This window comes from Odontesthes bonariensis, chromosome 22 (genome assembly GCF_027942865.1).
Source record: "Odontesthes bonariensis isolate fOdoBon6 chromosome 22, fOdoBon6.hap1, whole genome shotgun sequence".
Lineage (NCBI taxonomy): Eukaryota > Metazoa > Chordata > Actinopteri > Atheriniformes > Atherinopsidae > Odontesthes > Odontesthes bonariensis.
Window position 1 is genome coordinate 22824938 of NC_134527.1, and position 20991 is coordinate 22845928.

Below are 20991 nucleotides of genomic sequence, written 5' to 3' on the forward strand. Positions count from 1 at the left end.
GATGATGTGAAGATGGCATAAGCTGGTCCGATGTCATAATCAATATCTTCTCTCCGTTACACTCCAGGTTTAAGTGCACAGTTGAAAGCAGTCTCTTATAGGTTCATCTGATCCCAGGCAGCGATGTCATCTTAAATACTCTGAGGCATTCTGATGTTTATCACTCATAAAAAAGGGAAATTTTAGAAAATTAGAGTGTTTTTTAGAACTACTGATTCTTTTCATGACTTCAAACATCGAATCCAAATCCCAGAAATATCCTCACAGCCGCGTCAGTGTCGTGAATTTGGTACAATGGCTTTGCAGGTGGGGCTGCACAATACAGCCATTAACCATCAACTTTGCAGTGTGCGTACGCACAGCAGTTACATCACAGGACGTGCAACGTTAAGTACAGCAAGTGCAGTAAGTATAAGTCGGAAAACATCATGTTCTCTTTTTCCATGACTGATCCACCTGAGAGATCCGTCTGATAAAACATAACCTACTCTGATGTAAGGGTTCTTAGATACACAGAGATTTATCTTAAAATGTATGCAGTAAACACAGAGTTGGCAGCTGGCGGGCGACCTCAGCCACGGTGTTCCCCCGCTGGTTTGAAGCCTTGAGTTGATAAATGTCTACACATGTCGCAATAGTGTAAAAAATACCGTGAATTCTGATATCCTGCCAGCCCCATGCCACACAATACATAGACTTAAAACAACAAGGTCTGAGTGGACGGTTTGTATTTGAGCTTTGGGGGGCAAAATTCCATCTGATAAGACTGGAGAGCAAACTGACCTGCCAAAGCTGGCTGGTAGGAACTCCAGGAAGGCATCGTTCAGGTAGAGCTGTGACAGACTCAGGAGCTGTGTGAACCCTTCTGGGAGCCTGAAGACGCAGAGGGAGAGTGAAGAGTCACATGACTCAGACAAAGCCTCTTCAAATCAGCTGCTGTATCAGAATAGGTGGCTCGGGAGCTACATTATGGGACGGAGAGGTATACTCACTTGGATATGGGATTCACGCTGGCTTCTACAATAGCTAGGACTTTGCAGTTCTTGATGTTTTCTGGAAACTCCTGGATACCTGGAAGACGTTCAGTTCAATTAAAATATACTTCATTAAGCCCTGAAGGGAAATCATATTGCTACATTATATTATATCATCAAAGATGTGCCATCATTAAAGGTAGATAACAAAATGAATAAAGCAACATTCAGCTGCCAACATTCAGAAAGTTGAAATGGAGCCAAGAGAGGTGTGGAGGAAACCTTCGGAGGCCGCCTGGAGTGGATTGGGGTGTTTTTGTAACTTAGCAACAGCGCGGCCGCTGATGTCACACACAGCATTGTTGAAAGACGCTCATGTCTTTTGATCAAATCTAGTCATCAATTCACATGAGATGGCTTAAAGGTACAACCACTACGCATCACCTACCGTCGTATCTTAATCATTTTCCAACTTCTAAAACAAACAAAAAATAGTGCACGAAGAGCAGCTCTGCACCATTCGTCTCTCAACAACCACAGAGAGGAACACTCGCTGTGACATAATAAAAGCGCAGGAAAGAAGAAAAAAAGAAAAGAAAAGAGAGAAAGCCCGCTGAGAGATGGTCTGCAAGTTCTCACAGAACATCCACAGTGTTAAAACTACACGAAAGAGGATGTCTCAAAGTTCATTTCCTCCACTTTGTTTTGTGTCTACAACACTTAGGCTAAAGTTCTTTGTGTAGGAGGATAAGCTACTTATAATGTAAACATGGCACATGCATCTCTGGTTAAAGGAAGGAGAAGAAGAAAAAAAAAACCACAAGATCCTCAAACATTTGTTTAATCTCGGCTGCTTCTGCACAGACTTCTTATTTATTTTAGAACAACCTTTCTTTAACCATTCTCTAAACAAGTTCAAGCGAAATTACTGACATGCTTGAACTCTTTGCATCAACAGCATGATATTCAAATATGGACATTTTTAAAAGAGCACTGTCACCTGCTTGATGATATGTGCTGGTTCTGATTAGAGTTAAGACTTGAGACGCAGCTCTGTAGCGTTATCTCCTTTCTGAATGTCAGACTAAAGACGGCCCCTGCTGTGGTTTCATCAAACAACCAAAATCTATGAGGACTTCCAGTGAAAGACGTTAAACAGAATAATCGCTTATCATCAAAGTACTAAGTGTCAAACGTCGACTACTTGACAGCCTTTAATTTCCACTCAGCGAAACAGCTGACAAGATACTTTGAGTTGAGAGAACCGTTCTTGTGAGAGCCGACTCAAAGAGACAACTGCTTGCTCTTTATCCCTGCTGTTGCACCGCATTATGGAGATCGGGGGCTTCAAGTCGTTCCGTACCGTGACACAAATTTGAGATGCTTTGCCACTTTACCGCAGAAGACATCTGATGCAATCTGAACACGGTATCTTTGCAATTCTCCACTGGAAACTTCTTGTTTGAAGTCTTTCAATGACAGATGTCAACGGCAGTCACAACGACGCGCAGAAAACTAGGTCGATTACACATTTGAACTCTCCAGGACAGACGGAACCGCAGCCCGTGGTCAGATTTCAGGTTTCAGGAAACTGAACTGATGCTGTAGTTTTCAAGCGACCCCATTTAACCACAGAGATGATGCTCAAGAAAAGAAAAGGTGCACAAAAAACAAAGAACAAACAAGGAGTTATTCTGCTTACTGTTTTTGCTGACATCGAGCTCCCTGAGATTGATGAGGTTTGCGATTGCTGCCGGCAACACTGTTAGGTCATTATCGGGCATGCTCAGTCGGTTGAGTAACTGGCAGTTAAACAGTTGCTGGTTGGAGAAGAAAAAAAAACAAAAAAAAACAGTAAGTTCAAAATTAACTGCTCGAAAAATACACATCGCTAAATCATCTTCTTATTTTGATGAAATACCTATGAAGTATCTAACATGAACGTCTGGGGTTATGACAAAATATTCTACAGGATGTTCTTTGGTCACAACAGCAGCCGTTGTATCGACAGGCTTAGGACATCGCAGCTGGATATCGCACAATGTACCCATTCATAAATTATGGGACTGCACTGATAATATTTAAACTCATGAAAATTGCGTATATGTACAAAATATAATGCTTCTGCTGAGGGGATCCGTCCTCTCCCTCTTTATAGTTATATTTATTTGATCTATATTATTTCATATGGCCTCCCCAATATTTTATAACTGCTTATTTCTGTATTTGTATTACTCTACAGGATATAAGGAAGGGCAAAAGGAAAAAAAAAAAAAAAGTCCCCTGAGCATTCTTTAGCACATGACAAATCCTTCTCTTTTCACATTGACTGGCCTGTTGGCCTGTTTTGTACTTTTTCTGTATTCGGGAAAGTGGTGTAATTGAAAAGCCGACAAATTATTAGAAATAAAAAGGGTCTATACATGACAATGTGCGTCTTACTTTGGGCAGCTCCTCGATCTGGTTGGCATCGAGGTAGAGTTCCTGCAGGGTCTTCTCAAAGCTAAAGATCTCCTTAGGAACAGTCTCCAGGCTGCAGTGGGAGTAGTCCAGCAATGTTACCGTCTCCTCCTCACCCCGCAAGCAGCGGCACGGCACCAGGCGAACAAACAAGCTCCGCTTGGACATCCTCAGGCACTGCAGAGGGAAACCAGAGAGATATGCATTAAGTAGAGGATATCAGCATATGCATAGTGCAACTTTAATGCGTTCCTTTTAAATGCCTGGTCTAAATTCTTTTTTTCCCCTCAGCCCTGCTGTGTAACATGACTTTTTTCCACATTTGAAGAAGGGAAGTCGCTAAGTTTCAAATTCCTCGGAACAGAAGATGATCGGAGGTGTCCACGAGACAAGCACAAGGACAGGGACTCGAGCTTCCATAAGGACAACGATAAACTAATATTTAACTTGAAAAGAGCAGGTCGTGAAACATCGGGGAGCGGAGAGTGGCGGTCAACAACTTCCTTTTGTCGTCTAGTCCCTGCAACTTTGATTTATTTTCCCAAATAACTTGTGAAGATTCAATATAGTACACAGAACACAGTGAAACATCAGACTCATATACATTACATCAGCGCATAAGGTCCAGCAGTCATGACTGAGCACATCCAAAAAAACCCTCGGATACTTCAACAAAAGAGGCATTTCAATATTTGTCAACTAATTTCTGATAAAGTCTGGGAAATGCTGAATGACATATCACAGAATTAGAGATGGGAGCAGCAACTTTTCCCTCAGCCGCAATTCAGTTTCCTCCAGTGTCCTCAGGAATAGCCAAGGGACTACTTTGTATGTTTACTCTTGTTGGAACTCGTGGTGCACGGGTGGTTGATATCTCATAAACATGTGTTTCCTGGAAAGCTGTAGGAGCCTTCTTATCCCAGTCAACAGTGTTGTTGTGCAAGTAAACTGTCATTATGTAGAAAAATATACAAGTCTGACAAATACTAGGAAGGAGTTCTCCTTTGATGCGGCAACTCTCTTGTTTTTAGGATGCAAAACTAAAAAATATATCTGAAATGGAGCATCGGGGTGTTACAATTATACCGGTGGATCTACAGCAGCCCTGTGGCACTAGAGTAGAAGGACCTCTCAAAGCAGGCATGAGCCGCATCCTGCATACTCATTTGTATGGAGTCTTTCAATCTGCAATCAAATTTGCATATTAAAAACACAGATCAGGGACAATGAGTCACCATTCAGCAAAAATAGCGGCTTGAATTAGACTATTGACAAATTAAAGCAGGCAAATACGCATTTCCTGTGCTGATTTGCGACTTAATATCAAAGAAAGAACAGAGAGAGTTTCCTTTTTTGGTTCCTCTTTCTACATTTCTTGTGAGGGTGGTGGGGTTCAGCACATTTTGGGTTGAAGCAGAGAGAAGAACCTATGCCAAGAATCAGATGGTGTTTTGGAAATCCTCCTCCCTGAGGAGGTTTTTCTTTGTACGAGAATGAAATAAAGTGATATACAAGCCAGTAAATCTGGTTCAGAAGCAAATTAAAGGTGAAGGGCATGGGTGTATGGAAATATATATATATAAATATATATTTTTATAGCTTGAGAGTGGGGTCAAGACAGAGTACAGTAAACACTGTGGAATGTGCTCTGGTCAACAGAGGCTTTGTTCTTTGGAGCATGTAGAGAATGTGACTTTTCCTCTCCCTTGTCTTAATCTGAGTGCCGCCACAGCACATAATCTTCATGCATACTTCATTCGCTGTGTATGTCCACTGCCCTGCTGGGTGGGCAAATCTGCGATAGTCTTCACCTTATTTGAAAGAGCGTACCGTGTGTAGGTTAGACACATTGGTACAATGCTCCCCTTTTTTCCTATGAAATTTGGTAAATTGGGCTGTAAAAACAACTGTTTTCAAATTTGATCCATTTGCCTACCACTACATTTGTGGTGCTGACGGAGAGGGAAAAAACCCCCCAAAAAACCAACCCAGTACTTCTTGATTATATAATGAAGAAGTTTTTCAGGAGAACCCTTCAGATCTGTCATAAGTTTTCTAAACCAGAAACAGTCAGCAGTTCCTCCATCTTCAACTAGGCTAATTAATAATGTGTCCATGTATGCACACACCCACACTGGTGAGGTATGCATAACCAAGAGGCTGTCAGCCTCCCACATAATCTCTGCCTCGAATGCTGTAGAAGCAGACAGCTCGTGTATAAATACTCTGGTCTATCACCACAGAGAGCTTGGCTCATTTCACCCCGAGTAATGAGAACTCGGCGTATGGATGACGCAGGCTATGCTGAGTGAGCGGAGGGGGAAGACTGACAGAGGAGGGTGCGACATGGTTTAACACGGAAAGCGGGTAGTTGTGGGTTATCGTGAGGTATGCAAAAAAAAGCAATGAATGAGAAAAGACAGAAGCCGTGGAGAAAGGTTGTGGGGTGAAATGGGTGTCGTTCCCAGGACCAACAGGAGAGCAGCAAGGTCCCATCAAAGATAAGAATTGATATGTCGAACATGCTAAAACCTGTCCAAGAATGTACTTACATCTGGAGGGTATGCTTTAAATGACTAGAACTAGAAATATTTAAAAAATTCTAATACTTTGCAAATTAGAACTATGAACAAAGTCAGAATCAAACTGATGGGAATGTCAGTTTCTGGTATTTGGTTATAAACGAAGATGTTGGTCGGTGGGGAGAATTTTTTATTTTTTTTCTACACTCAATAGTATCTGTGATACCATGTTTCTTATTTTTCACATGCTTGGCATATCTCTCCCCACATTACTCCACAGTCATCCAAAGCTTCTAAAAATTCTTTTGAGGGACACATTTCTTCCATGCCATGACCAAGGCCAAAGCCAGAAATCCACAGCTGAAAATAATAGACATGAGATACAACATTTACTCCTGTTTGACAAAAGCCACAATTACTGTGCCATTAAAAATAACTCACTCTGATTTTAAAACTACAGCCTTTCCTCTATAACTGTTCGGGCCTCGTGGCCACTTGAAACCACTGCCAAGTACTCGAAAATTCCTTTAATGCCAAACATTTAACCATTTATCCATTAATTCAGTAATAAATCGACCAAAAAAAAAAAAAAAAAAAAAGGCATTTGGAAACAATTGTGCTTTCTGTTCCTAATCAGATTAATCAATTCAAAGAAAAAAAATGTGGATTTAACTGACTTTAGATATGCACTTTAATTTCAGTTCTGTGTGAGTTTCCACAGAGTTCTGATGTGGTTTATAGTAGCCTAAGAGAGGCGGGAAAGGAACTGGGTGAAGAGTTAGTCATTATGCTACTGTAATTACAACAAAAGCTTCCCAACAGACGATAGAATATGTTCAATACTAGAGCTGGGCAAGTTAACTCGTTATTATCGCTTTAACTTGTTAATTATTTAACGCCGACAAATATTTTATCGCGCATTAACGCAGGTTTCATTATTTATTTTATAATTGTAAAAGTCTGTTGCTGCGTGCTGCGGAACCGGAAAAGAAAGTAATTGGCGGATCCACCAAACATGGAGAAGGGTACGGAACTTTTACTCGGCCATTTTCATTTTAAAGTTCTTCCAGACGGCGGAGTCGACAGAACCAAAGTCATCTGTAAACACTGCTAAGTTGAATTGTCTTATCACCGTAGTAGTTCCAGTCTAAAATATCACTTAAAGGCAAAACACACAACTGATACCAGCAAGTCATTCAACGAAACACACAGTGGAGCGAGGTTTCTACATAAAAACTACATAAAAATGCTTATGTTAAAAGTGTGTTTGCAAAACAAATGTTATGGCACTTTCATTCATATGGCAGTACGTTTCAAATAAAACTAAATGCTAAAAGCAATACAATACTTTTGAATTCAATTTTGCATTTTGCGTACAAATGCGATTAATCAGGGAAATCATACGATTAATTAGATAAAAAACTTTAATCGTTGCCCAGCCCTATTCAATACCCAAGATGAACATATATCAACCCAAAACATCTGTGAGTCATCCCAAAGTATCTGAATCTGGTGTCAGTGGTGAGGAGAAAGATGGAACACAATGGCTGCTCAAAATATTAGCAACTATTGGAGAGCAATTCAAATTTCTATTAGCTAAATTCAGTTGATCTGCCTCATGTAGCCCAGATATCCATGTACAATTGTCTGAACATCTACTGGTTACAAAGGACCCAAAAGGCCGAGTCCCCAGATTCGGGTTTAAGATCCCCATAAGAAAGACAGTAATGCTATGCTCTTATTCCCGACAGCAGAAATATAGAATATTGCTTCCTCCTTCCAGAAATAAAATGATGCAAATGCCCAAGCAAGCTGTTGGTGAAGCTAAGAGAAGCCCAGTAAGGTACGTGTAACTGCTACATCCTTTATATAACAGAGTTTATGGTGTTTAATAACACTTTTTTTAAACAAATCTTTTTACGACGAGAGTTTTCCTACGTGGAAAAGAAAAGAGAGAAGAACAGGTTAACTGGCAATTCCCATGGTTGCCATCTAAAGCTAACCCCAAAAGTAATCTGGAAGGCAGCGCACTAATGAGAACCGCACAGCCCACAACATAGATAGGCTTATCCACTGACCTACATGTTACAGGAATGATGACAGACTACACTCACCCAGCTTTAGTCCATCGGGAGCTTCTGACTTCCGAAACTAAGAAAATTCAAGACATGCTGCAAAGAGTCCAGACAAGTTAAGCTCTCTGCGGGGATTTTTCCTTCTTAGCCTACTTCTTTAAGCAAAATATCTTTGTGCATGTAGGTGCTTAGCCTGAAAGCAACGAAACTGTTGAAAGCTTTAAAAAACAGGGAGTGACTTTACGCCAACAGTGACTGTATTTGTTCATAAATTTTTATTTTTTTTTTAAATGTGTGGAAATGTGCGAGTTGTGACCATGTGACTTTGCAGCCAGGCGGTGAGCTCTGTGGCTTCCTCTGTGCAACAGTGAATGAATGTGAAATCGTCCAGAGGGCAGGCCAGTCCCAGATTCCCACTTTATTCTTCTACTTCTAGCCAGGAAACCACTTTCCTCTTACAATCCTCTCCCTGCGACCTAAGAGCCCCCTGGGTCAGCGCTGGTGCCATAGAGATTACGGTTAAGGGTTGAATCGGCTCTCACACCCACAAAACTCATGTACGACACACACAGCTGAGCTCAGTTATTACATTCTTATGTAAACAGCAGCAGACGGATAAAAACACTAAGAGCGATACAGAAAGCTCGGCCTAAAGTGACTTCTAAGAGATGCTACGGTATAATAAATACTCACCATTTCATGCTCCACAGATTACTGAAGCCGGAAGAATGTGTGTTGGGTTCAAAATGAGTGTTTTCTAAACAGCCTCTGCTTTTATTGTAAAACTCTCCCTCCAATTTATGCTTTGTCAACCTCATTAAGCTGTTAAAAGGCCTTCATGGAACATCTGGAAGGCACAGAATAGATGGGGATATTTAACATGAGCGCACAGGTATCCAATCCAAGCACAGGATGTGCTGTGGTGTGCGTTTGAATCTTCGAGTGGCTCACGGGTTAAGCGGAAGCACAAGTGCAGCATTTGATAGTGGCGAGCAGCTTTTGTTATTTATAGGACTCCTCTGGTTGATATGGCTGAATGTGATTAGTTCAGGCCAGCTCTTACTTTATGAAAACAGCTTTTGAACCAGATTGTGGCGCACTGTTACAGGTTTGGCGAGCCACAACTGGAATTTTTACATTAGAGATTACTGCAACAGAGGCAGAGCAGAGCGGGGGGGGGGGGCCCACACGGCAGCCTCCAAGCTCTGCGGTATTGCTTCTGTCTGTGAAGGAAGAGGAAAGAAAAACCCACTTCCTCAATCTAGGGCAACAGGCGTTTGCTCTTACTCTTTCTACAATGCACCTTTAGCTACCTTTTAAATTCTACTAAAAAAGGTAGAATTTTAGTAGAATTATACTACAATCCATATTAATTTCAACATAAAGATGCACTAAAATAAGATACCACAGAGGTTTGCAGAGGAAACCATCTTAAACTGTCTCTAGATACGTTGTCTTAAAATGATGTTACATTTCTATATGGATAACAGCGCCCAATGAACATGCACAAAGGATGATATTGCCCAATTTGGCATTTAACGTTGCTCTCCAATAATGACAGTAACTGAAAGAGAACAGCCTCTTATTGGAAAGTTTGGGTGTACCCTTAAAGAGTCTGTTCAGACGCAGTGCCGACAAGCATCCTGGTTGATCGGATCTAAAGTCGACAGCGCTAAATTCAGGTTGGAGCGCACTTAAGGCCTCAGTATGCTTCTCCGTCACTAGCTCTCCGTCCTTTCGAAGTTCTCTGTCGGGCTTTCGGATATGCAAGGCAATTCACCTGGAGTTGGAGCTTATTGATTTTTAAATGCAAATAATGTTGACCAAATGTTAAACTGGCACACAGTAAACTCTTTCAAAAATGGCAGTGTTGTTGTTCTGAGAGGAAGGCGCTAAACCGGAAAAGTGATTCCGGAACTGATGTTGTTAGCCGACCAATCACAACCTTTCCGGTCTCCGTCGCCTCGACGGATAGATAGGAATTTTGGCCGATGGACGCAAGCGGCGTTGACGGAGGCGACCATAAATCAGCCTTCAGGACGCACTGAAGACTCATTCAGATCCCAACGCTCTGTATTCCGATGTTGTCTGATGAGTCCTGGGGTACACTAAACAACTGCTTGCTTAGCTGACGTGACTCTATGGAAGTAGCAGTTTCCCAAATCTTTTGCTTTTTGTAAAAATGAAGAATAATCAAAGGAAAATGTCTAGCTTGCTATTCATGTCCATTTCTGCAGAAACTGAACAAAAGAGCCAAAACTCCACTCTATTGTTCCCAGGACCAATGTCTGATGCCAACACCCCGGAATCAGGTTTGCCATGTTGCAAACCAACATAGCGAACTACATTCACGTGGATTATCATGACAGTATGGTACATCATCCTGGCTATGACTGTAGCTGTCTCACACATCAGCTCGTCACGCCCAGGTGTCAGTTCCTGAAAACCATCCACAACAAAAAAAAAGTCATTCATAGGTTGTGTGCACGAGACAGCCATATTCTGTTCATGAGCAACAATGCATCCAACAACGTAGTAGTATCCGCATCCGCTGACTCATTATGGAAAAGAACAGCAAAAATATTTGTTCATCAGCAACACCTCATTAAACAGTTGAGATGGGTGAAGTAAAGTAAGTGGCATCAAAAGGAAAAAAGCTGGAGGAACATTAGGCAACTAATGAGGTTAATTGGCGGAGAGTCAGTAACATGATTGGGCATAAAATTATTAGATTTTTTTTTTTTTTTTTTTTTAAAGAACCTGAAACGTATTTTTAAGGTTCTGGAGCAACATATACTCCCATCCACACGATGTCTTTTTTCAGAAAAGGCCCGGCATATTTGAGCAAGACCATGTTAAACAACATACTGCATCTATTACAACAGCATGGCTTCATAGTGGAAGAGTCTGGCTGCTGGACTGACCAACATTTTATCTACATTTTACACAGCATTTCCACAGGTTGTTTGGTTATCACAAGTGGCGTCTCTGCGTTTGGGAGCTGCGAGCTCTGCTCCTCGCAGCACTTCCACAGGGCAACTGTCAATGGGAAAACACCAACACTCAGCTGGCTGAACAGCTGTGCAAACTGGTCAGTAAGTCGTGGACAAAACGCGTTTGTTGAGCTGTGCTGAGCCAAGTTTAAAAGGGAATGTTATATGGAAGTCCAGTCTGACGCAGCTCGCAGGAGAACACGACTTGCTCAAATACCCTCAAGCTCATATTTTAGGTAGAGATAAGGCATTTTTGCAGTCACGCTGAAGGAAAGGAATGTCTCTTTTCACAGGAGTACAGTACAGCAACTCATTACCAGCATTACATCCAACTCCGGCTGGCACAACAGAAGCGCTGCTTCTCAATAATGCAGTGGGATATAGGGTTAAAACAACAGTGCAGCAGCTAAGACACTCAAAGGCATGTTTGAATACTCCATAGTGTCAAAACAAGGGATGAAACAGCTGCTTATATGCATGTATGTTGTTTCTTTTCCTTATCTTTTTATTATTATTATTTTTTTAATATGCTTTAAAACCACTTGCGGTCAAAGCATGAATTTTCCTCAAAAGTAGGACTGAATTGTAACAAAGAAGAAATCTGTGAAACGATGGCTGAAAATGCAGCTGAAACGGGTAGAAAGACGAGCCTGTTTTTAGTATCGCTAGCAGGGAGTGCGGCCGAGTGAAACCTGAAGTTCCAGTTTTGCTCTCCCTTTGGCTTTAGTTCTCACCAGTGAGTTCTGGTCTCAGTGGTCTTGTGTCGCTTCAGGAAACAAAACCATGATTGTTTTCTTTGAAATCGCGGTGAAATGAGGGTAAGTAATCTGATCTTTGGGAAGATGCTGTAAAAAGCTCTTTGTCAATGTTCTACTCTGAACAGACTGGCTCTGCAAGAATACACCCAGCATGAGTGGAGATGTTTTTGTCCACTTGGCATTCATCTGCTACTTATTCCCAATTTTTATTTTTTTTTTAAATAAAAAGGTCAAACAGCCCATTACTCTTACTGAACCTGCCATGGCTGTCGAGGACAGTGGGGTTTGTCAGTTACTTTTTCCTCTGTGGGACAAAAAATATAAATCTTTTAGTCGCCTCATAAAACATCCAGCAGACCACACTAGTACAAAACGCAATGCTTATAGGAAAACAAAGGAAATCAAATGTAGCCAGTAATGGCAGAGGAAAACATTCTCCAGCTACCACCTACTTCATCCATTCCAACAATACCCAGTATTGACTATCAACACAGTATGTTTAAAGAACAAGCCCTCCCACATAGTATGACGCCCAGCTACCCGCCCCGATCCCATTTGGTCTGAATTCTGATGCTTGTTGGGGGTAAATGAGGCTTTGCATTTGTCCCACAAATGTATCCCAGTTGTTTCCCGGGACAAAAAACCACTGTTCAAATAGCTGATAAAGACATGGCACAAGGTAGACGTAACAGTTCCTTTGATAAAATTTAACTCGAGTAAATTCGACACATTTAGAAAAGTTGGTTCACTGGCTTGCTGTTACAAAAGTGGTACATGGGACCTAATCTCATTCGGTTAAAAGGAACAGATTCCAGCTAAAGTCCTCCTAGGCTGTCATGTTTAAGTTAAACCAACTCAAGTTTCAGAGGGATCAGTTTTATTCTCCGGTCTGCACAGGCAGCGCAGCGGCTCAGAGTAGAGCGGATAAATATTCTGAAACCAGGACATCTTCATTTAATATCCCTTTGAGATGTTTGAGATGACCATTCTAATTACTCTAATGAATACTTCCCGTGTTATCTTTAGACACGGATGGGACAGAGGCAAATGAAGGCAGACCCATTTTAACGTAATTTGTTCAGGCCTTTGCATCTCTGAGGTTATAGAGATGTCATTTATTCCCCGGAGAATGACGCAAACTTGGCAAAGGGTACTCTTCTTTCAAAGTGGGTTCATTAATAGGCATGTTTATCTTCTGTGCTTTCGTGCAAGCAGCTGATAGTCTGCTCTGCAATTCACGTAGCCCTGAAATGTCAGTATGTGGAAAATATGTAAAAGAGTCTTGGTATTTCAACCAGCACTGTATTGCGAACGTAATGCTGACATAATTAAATGACAAATACGTATTATCATTTTTCCATTTCACCCATTAAGACCCGAGGGGCTCTCTATACAAAGGAAACACTATGCTCATGCTCGGGATCAGGCCTTTAAGCATTAGGAAAAGCTAATTCTTTTAACATGGAAGTCTATCTTGCAATATTTCTCTCAATCATGCTATATAAACCAGGTCCCACTACAGTTTGTACTGAATGGTACAAATAAAAAGGAGCAATTCTCAAATTCTACATTGGAAATTTTCTTTTGTTTTACGTTTTATGTAAATAAGATGAAATCGTGTAAGAATGTGCTAATTCCACATCTACTTAGGATTTTCTTTATGGTTAAAACTACAACCTACCAAGTGATGTGACGCAGATGCCTTTGCCCTTTTATTTTATGAATCGACTGATTAGAATGGACTTTTTTTTTTCTCCTTCTTCAACTTATCAAGCACAGGGGATTATTTCACATTTGTTCCAGAGCCTGTACCTCTCTGAAGGCGTTTTTCAAACCCACTTCAGCTGTGCATGAAAGTTTTGATATCATAAACTAAAAGATAACACGGCTGCATGGCGATGCAGCAAGAGAAAAAGAGAAAGATCCATTAAAGAGCTCCCTAAAGGTATGAATTTTTTTTTAGCTTAGCCAACATCATTAAGTCATCACTGCTGGGTGAAATATGCAGGATTCTTGATCAGAACATTATTCACAGCTGTTTTTTTTGACTACCCGTTTTTTTTTCCTCCTCTGAAAGCCACTTCCTGCAAAAAGAAGGCCGAGAACGCTTCTGCTGAGATGTGCAGCATGAAAGCATTCATCACAGTTGTGATTTGACAACTCACCTCTCAATTTCTATGCAAATGCAAAGGACGTGAACTTTCTTTTCTTTGTACATTTCCAGCATAAAAGCAGAATGTTAACAGGTGAGTATTTTTCGCAAATAACTTGCCTTAATGGATTTGGCACGCCTGATGAAATCAAAGCACGTCAGAATACACAACACTCTAGGGGTGGGTATTGGCAAAGAAGTCACGATTCGATTCGAATCACGATTCACATGCCACGATGCGATACTATCACGATACTTGAATTATTGCGATGCATTGCGATATTTTCACTGAACATACTTAAAAAAAAAAAAAAAAAAATACAGCCATTACCAGTGGCTGACTGGCTGTGTATGATCTGGATAGTGTCTTCAATTGATACATAACTCAAAGCAAATCAATTCATAACTGTATTTATTGAAACAACTTTTGGAGGTATTGCCATTAAAACAAATATTACTGGACACAAATATTAATATTACTGGACACACTCATCACAAAAAGTGCATAGGATTTATAAAACTTAAAATAACAAAATAGGGATGATCAGTACAGACAAAAAAAAAGTGCATAGGCTTTATAAAACTATAAATATATATATATATATATATATTGCAAACATCCCTTGCAGCGAAATGCATCAATTGCATGAGTCCTATCATTAAAGGCAAAAAGTTTTTTTTTTTTTTTATTATTATTATTTTTTTTTTTAAATAATCGATACTTGGCGTCAAGAATCGATGCAGTAGATTGCGAAAATTAGAATCGCGATGCATCGTCATGACGATTATTTTGCACACCCCTACAACACTCCCGTTTGACTTGCAGTTCGTGGTTACAGTTCAAAGCAAATTCCAGAGACAAAGCTGAAAACAAGCAACTCAAATGTATATAACATAGTAGAATATGTTAAGTAGGACTCAATGAATAATTTCCCCTGCACGATATTACCATTGCTAATTAGGAGAACACTACCAGGAGAAAAGTCATTTGCAGTGACAAGGGTTAGCAGATAGAGTGGTGCTTCAAAGACTGCAACCCTGCCTTCGTAAATGAGGCAGCAGCTTCATTAACTTTAAGTAGACAGTCACTGAGCATTTTCCCTTACTCTCGCATCCTTTCTCTTACTGCCCGATGCCACGTTTCCACAATCTTAACCATATTTAAGCGGGTTTAACTCAACACACTGGTTCAACACACTGTATGCAAGTTGGGCAAAAGAGCTTACAACAGGATGGACGGGTCTGCTGTTTGACAAGCCTAAATATTTGCATAAATGTTGCACCATCTGAACCTGCCAACTGTCATTTCAAACACTTTTGCTAGCGATTCCGTCCCTATACCCTTTTCACACTGAAGGTATCCCCATCAACACCTAGCCTTATGAAAGTAAGGGAGAATCCTCGTTATTATTGAAGTCGCCTGAGAAAAAAATAAAAATAAATCCCCTCTTTTGTTAGGGTCCAAATATGAATAAAAATCCAGGTAATTCTAAACTCTCTGGGACTCATTTCATCACATAAACTCATACGAGCTGAATGTTTCTCATGGTTTGTGGACATTTTAGATTATAAAACTACTCTAAAAAAGTAGAAGCTTACCTACCAAAGCAACAAACAAAAATGTGTTTACTTGTTTTCATGCATTTTCAAACCGATAACCATTAACAGTACAGTGGTAGAAGGTCTGAACTGATTCACTTCGAGTTTCCAGTGCTTCAAAACAGCTCAATACTGATCTCAATGTAGACCGTGCCCTGCAACAATTATAAGCCAATGCACGAGGGACAGGACAGCTGACAACAACGCCTCCTTACAACCTGTGAAAACAATAACACGTCTTCCTGATGCAAGTATTGTGACCGTTTAGACGATGACGCAGCGCAGACAAACAGCAGTGTCTCAGTGAGAAATGCAGTGGCAGGATGTCGTGCATTTCAGCTCTTACACAGAGCACTGCAAAGCTGCTAAATTCCTAATGCATCGTTTTTACCAAGTTTAAATGATTTTCTATCAAAATTTGATGGCTTAAAAATAAATAAATAAATAAAAATCTCCTTGCTGCAAAACATCACGCGACGGCAACGGTAGAAATAAAACAAAGCGTTTAGGTTCACTAGTCTTGGCTTTGACGGCGTCAAGCACGTCATCCGTTCAATTTCAAGATCTGCCACACGAGATTGTGAACGCATACAGCCACCATTTCCTACTGGCTCATTTTGAACCATGATGAGCGTACATGATACATAAGAGCACTACAGTAGTGCTCAAGTACTAAAGAGCAAAGCTGCTCAGATTGTTTTGAACTCATTTATCTCAAACAGAGCTAGAGGGAGATCTGCTCGTGGTCTTTGCCAAGAAGTGTTGTAAATTTGCATGCCAGACAGGGAAGGAAAAGCTCATCAAAATCATTAGAGAATACGGTTTACTTCTACTTTAAATGATACTGAAGAAGTTGAGGAAATCTTCCTGAATCAAACCGATGTTGCCACCTTTTTAAAACTCTCTTTGAAAAACATGACAAAAGGCTGATGCTTCGCCAGTAAACGGAGAAATTGGACTGGGTATCCGACACTGCCGCTCGTCTGGGTATGTTTGTCCATGTGAGCAAGAAAGATAAAGAGGATGAGATACAACTGGCCTCAAAGTCTCAATAGCCAGGTCAGACGCATTCAGGTCAGAGCCACGCATCCATGTAGACAACTGCCACAGTTTAATCGTTTGCATCCTGCAGGACATAAAGACGGAAAACATTTCTCCTAATGACTTGTTTAAGTCACAAAGTTTGCTCATTAAAATGCCATTTTGAAAGAGAGAGAAAAAAAAAGGAAATCTCTAAATTAGATCATGAGAAATGAGTTTATTTTCTCTCAGAGAAGAAGCAAATGTTATTTGCCCGTTTAAGGATTATGCAGAGCGATAAAATACAGATAAAAATCATAGTTTCCATTCAAAAGTAGTCTAGAAAAGTCGGAGCTGAGCGTCAACCAAAGTGATTAGATTAATTAGACTGAGACCGAATCTTTTTCATGTCGTCTTCACTATAAACAATCTCTGCTTACACGGAACGTATAAAACGAGCTTTTTGTCTGCAGTTGCTGAACAATATTTGACCGCCATAATGTCAATTTAAGTCCTGCAAAAACAATACCTGATCATGTATAAAGCTCTGATGATCCAACAATTGCCTAAAGACACGGATGGGACCAGGTCAATGTAGAATTTATCTCTTTATTTGTAGCCGTAGGAGCCATTCAATACAAACTGTAGTGGGACCTGGTTTTTGATGGCCTAAAGTGCCACTGGCACCGACTGTATGTGTGCATGGGAAATCTGTAAGATGCTGCACAGCGAGGGTAGTTAATTAAATCTGTAGATCCCACGTTGCAGCTGTTGAGACGATTAACTCTTGTCTTAAGACATCCAAGTATGAAAAGTCTGCCTTGAACAGATGATGCCCAACAAGCTGGAAAGGTTGGGCTCACACACAAGAATGTCACCGTTAGAGGAGCACATGTCAACATCCCGCTTCAAACAAACTTCCTTCTCTGAAAAGTTAGTGAGATGAATAAGAAGCTGGAGGAATTTTAACTTAAAAAATAGAAATGATGGTTACGCCAGACAATCCCACAAACATCCAAGAATGGGAAGTCTTACAGCAGAAGAATTTTTGCCTTGAAGGATAATTCTGAACTCTCGTCATCATGGGATAAATGTCTCCATGGGAACGGCCAATGCTTTACAAACTGATAGTTTTGGATCAGGCCTCAGTGCTCAAAGTGTGCTCACATCATTATTATTATGTAGTCATACGTCACAGATTTTCTCTTTGTGACCCTATTATTGAAATTAAGACCGGTTCAATGACTTCAGACTAGATCCTGGTATTAAGCTGATGAAAAGCTGTTCACTGTGAAAGTGATACTAACAAAGAGACTGTGAGTTATGGGCAAAGTAGTCAAACAAGTTCCGCTTAATTGTTGCACTTAAGACGACGCAGAATGCCTTCGCTTTGAAAGGCAAATTTTTCCCCATCTGTAAAGCAAAAAAAGACAAAGCTGCCTCAAGTAAAACATGCCTGGTGTCATCTAATCCATTTGTTCACACTATTCAAAGATCACACTGTCAACAGAAAGCCAAAGTAGAGCTATTCAGGTCAGACGCCAAAGCCTAGTGCATCTGTAGTGTATGTTATAGATCACCAATGTCAGATATTGGTTCATTGTTGTTAATAATTTGTGGAAGGGTGATCTCCTGTCCTATGAAACCATGACTAATCCATCCAAAATTCAGGCTGTGATTCAAGAAGGCTCTGAAATTGTGTGAATAAATGTCCAGTGTAAAAACAAACAAACAAACACTCACGTATCTCGACTAGCCATCGCTTGTTTTCTGTCCAACAGTCACATAAAAGCAGTTTGACAGGGTTTAACTGAGAAGCAGCTAACACATAAACGCCAAAATAGGAACACCTCAAACTGACTCGCTGACCAGGCTGCCAAATCAACGTGGCATCAAGCACTGAGAGTGAGTGTTTACCTTTGCTAGTACAACTATAACAGCTGCCCAACTGAAGAAACGTCATACATGTAAGGCGAGCTCAGGAAGTGGTGATAAAGTATCTCGAAGCAGTCTGCACAATATTTGAGGATAGCTGCTTTCTGACCTTTTTATGAAATATGATACCGACTGCACACAGAGCGAGTTTGGCAGGTGTATCATGTGGCTTGGCCTCCAGGAAAACAGGGTGGAGCATGCTTGTTGTTTCTTGTTAAGAGTTGGGCTAATGTTTGACTTGACATCACTTCCATGAGGGGGAAAACAGGCCAAACACGCACACACAGGCTTCATGGCACATTCAAATCTAATCTCAGAAACCCAACCCAACAATCGAGACAACCTCTCTCTGACATATCTGATGCCGGTGCCTTAAAACGGAGCAAATCAGCCGTATCGCAGACTGTAGCGCGGAGTTCTACTTCTAATAAATCAAACTTAACAAAATGAGTTCTACCGGTTTGAAATTATAGGTTTCCTTTACTTACCTTGTCATTTATGACTCAAGCGCCTGGTCCCAGTGGGAGGCTGGTGATAGATCCAACAACAATTTGTTTATCTAACAAAAAAAAAAAAAAAAAAAAAAGGATAAAAACACAACATAAGAAATAATAGAAAAATCTAAATGTCCACCTGATTTAGACCCATTATAAGACCCAAAATAACTATGGCATGCAAACAATGATGAAACATTTTGCAGTGTTTTATAACACTGAATGCAGCCCCCACAGTGATGCCATCGCCGTAGTAAGCAATTCATTCATCTGTGAAATATCCCAACATCCAAGATTAATTATTCTGTTTCACAGACAGAAAAGAAGCTCAATAAATGATCCCTTTCGTTTCATGGAAGCCATCTAAACACTTAGTCTAACGCCTCGTAAAAGTTATTGGAAACGAGCCAAAAATCCAAACTGATTAAGCTCGTTAAGAATGCATGTTTCCTGGCACATGCTAAGCAGTCAACATGACACAGAAAAGAGGTTCTGTTGACCCAAATTTAAGTTGAGCTTCAAGCTCGTTAGGGGCCGACTTTGAAAGCTAATGTTTGACCGGAGAAATTGATTCATTAACTCGAGCTGCCGGATGGGCAAGGAAGTTATTAAGTTATTAAGTTCCAAGTTCACCTTTGCAGTTTCACATTCACCAGTTCATGTTCACCAAATCTCAGTCAATCTCATAATGTTTGAACACATTCTGAGAAATGAACGACTTTAGAAGAGTGGAACTGTAAACAAACTATTCTTATCTAAATACCAAAATATGTATGAATAAAGCAAGGCACACAGCCCGCATTTGGGTGCACTGACAACACATTACGATCTTACAACGTTAAACCAACTCGTCTTTAAACAGAAAAACAAGAACCTTGACAAGAAGCAATGCAATGTGATCTTGATTATCAGGTCAGAGCACAACACAACGGTATTGTCTGTGCATGCCCAGAAAAGCATTAGCCCTGCCAGCTGATCTGAGAAGAAAAAAAAAAAAAAAAAAAAAAAAAAAAAAAAAAAAACGGAGCCAGCTAAAAAGATAGGATCATCCCTCCCCTGTCCTCATCGAGAACAACAGAGCCATACAGCGGGGAAGAGGAGGGAAAGACATGGCAAAAGAGGGGAGGAGAAATTTAGACTTATTCATTGCGACCTTCCAATCAGCTGCAAACACATTGGACTGCACTGTCACCCATTAGTTTCTGCCCCACTTCCTCTGAGGTGCCTTTATCCTCATCACGTCTATTTGGATGGTGAATCTAACCGAACAAAAGTTCTCTCCATCATAAAAGAGAAGCTTCAATTTTAAATGGGGGTGGGGTTGCGCTGCATTTCTCTCTTCTTTGCAGCTACTTGCCTTTCGATTTTCCGCCATTCTGTGAAACCAAAAGCGGCTGCGAGACGGAAATCACCTGAAAAGGTGTTTACATCAACCCTTCAAATGAGAAAGTACTTTGTCATGTGCACGAAAAGATCTGTGCGACTCTAAAAATCGAGATGCATGGGATTGGGAGGAATTTTCATCAGTGCACACATTCGTCGTGATCTTTCTGTACGCTGTTGCCCTAAACCTACATTTATTCTGAATTCACAGGCTAAAAATAACCAATGTGATCATGACTATGGCTTTCGTGTTCAGCTAATAATATCCGTGGTCCTCCAAGCTTCTTAGAAACCTAACATAATAAATATACTCTGAAGTATTATGGACGGTAATCTCATGAAATTCAGCACGGACAGGCTGTCCATCTATCGTTTCAGAAGTCAATCATATACATTCAAATTCAATTCAATTCAAAATTCAAAAATACTTTATTTATCCCAGAGGGAAATTAAATGTTGATGTAGCTCAATTAAATCAAAGAGTTATTATAGATGCTGATGGCTGTGGGCAGGAAAGATTTCCTGTAGCGGTCCGTTTTGCATCCAAACTGAAGAAGCCTTTGACTGAAGAGACTCTGTTTTCTGATAACAGTCTCATGGAGAGGATGTTCAGGGTTGTCCATAAT

At 40.5% G+C, this 20991-nt stretch overlaps 1 protein-coding gene across 6 annotated transcripts in view; it reads right to left on the bottom strand.

Moving 5' to 3' along the window:
• The window catches only part of erbin (erbb2 interacting protein), a 51587-nt gene that overhangs the window by 21204 nt on the left and 9392 nt on the right, over positions 1-20991 (bottom strand). For 4 of the 6 annotated variants that reach the window (XM_075455422.1, XM_075455419.1, XM_075455424.1 and 1 more), the window contains exons 2-5: positions 3417-3611; positions 2677-2794; positions 993-1071; positions 784-873 (exon numbers count right to left, since the gene is read on the bottom strand). In XM_075455422.1, the coding sequence (XP_075311537.1) occupies positions 784-873; positions 993-1071; positions 2677-2794; positions 3417-3602 (473 nt within the window). In that variant the 5' untranslated portion in view covers positions 3603-3611. Of the gene's footprint in view, positions 1-783; positions 874-992; positions 1072-2676; positions 2795-3416; positions 3612-18296; positions 18434-18976; positions 19048-20991 lie in introns of those variants that run through there. The other 2 variants (XM_075455420.1, XM_075455421.1) reach the window with 2 other exon arrangements.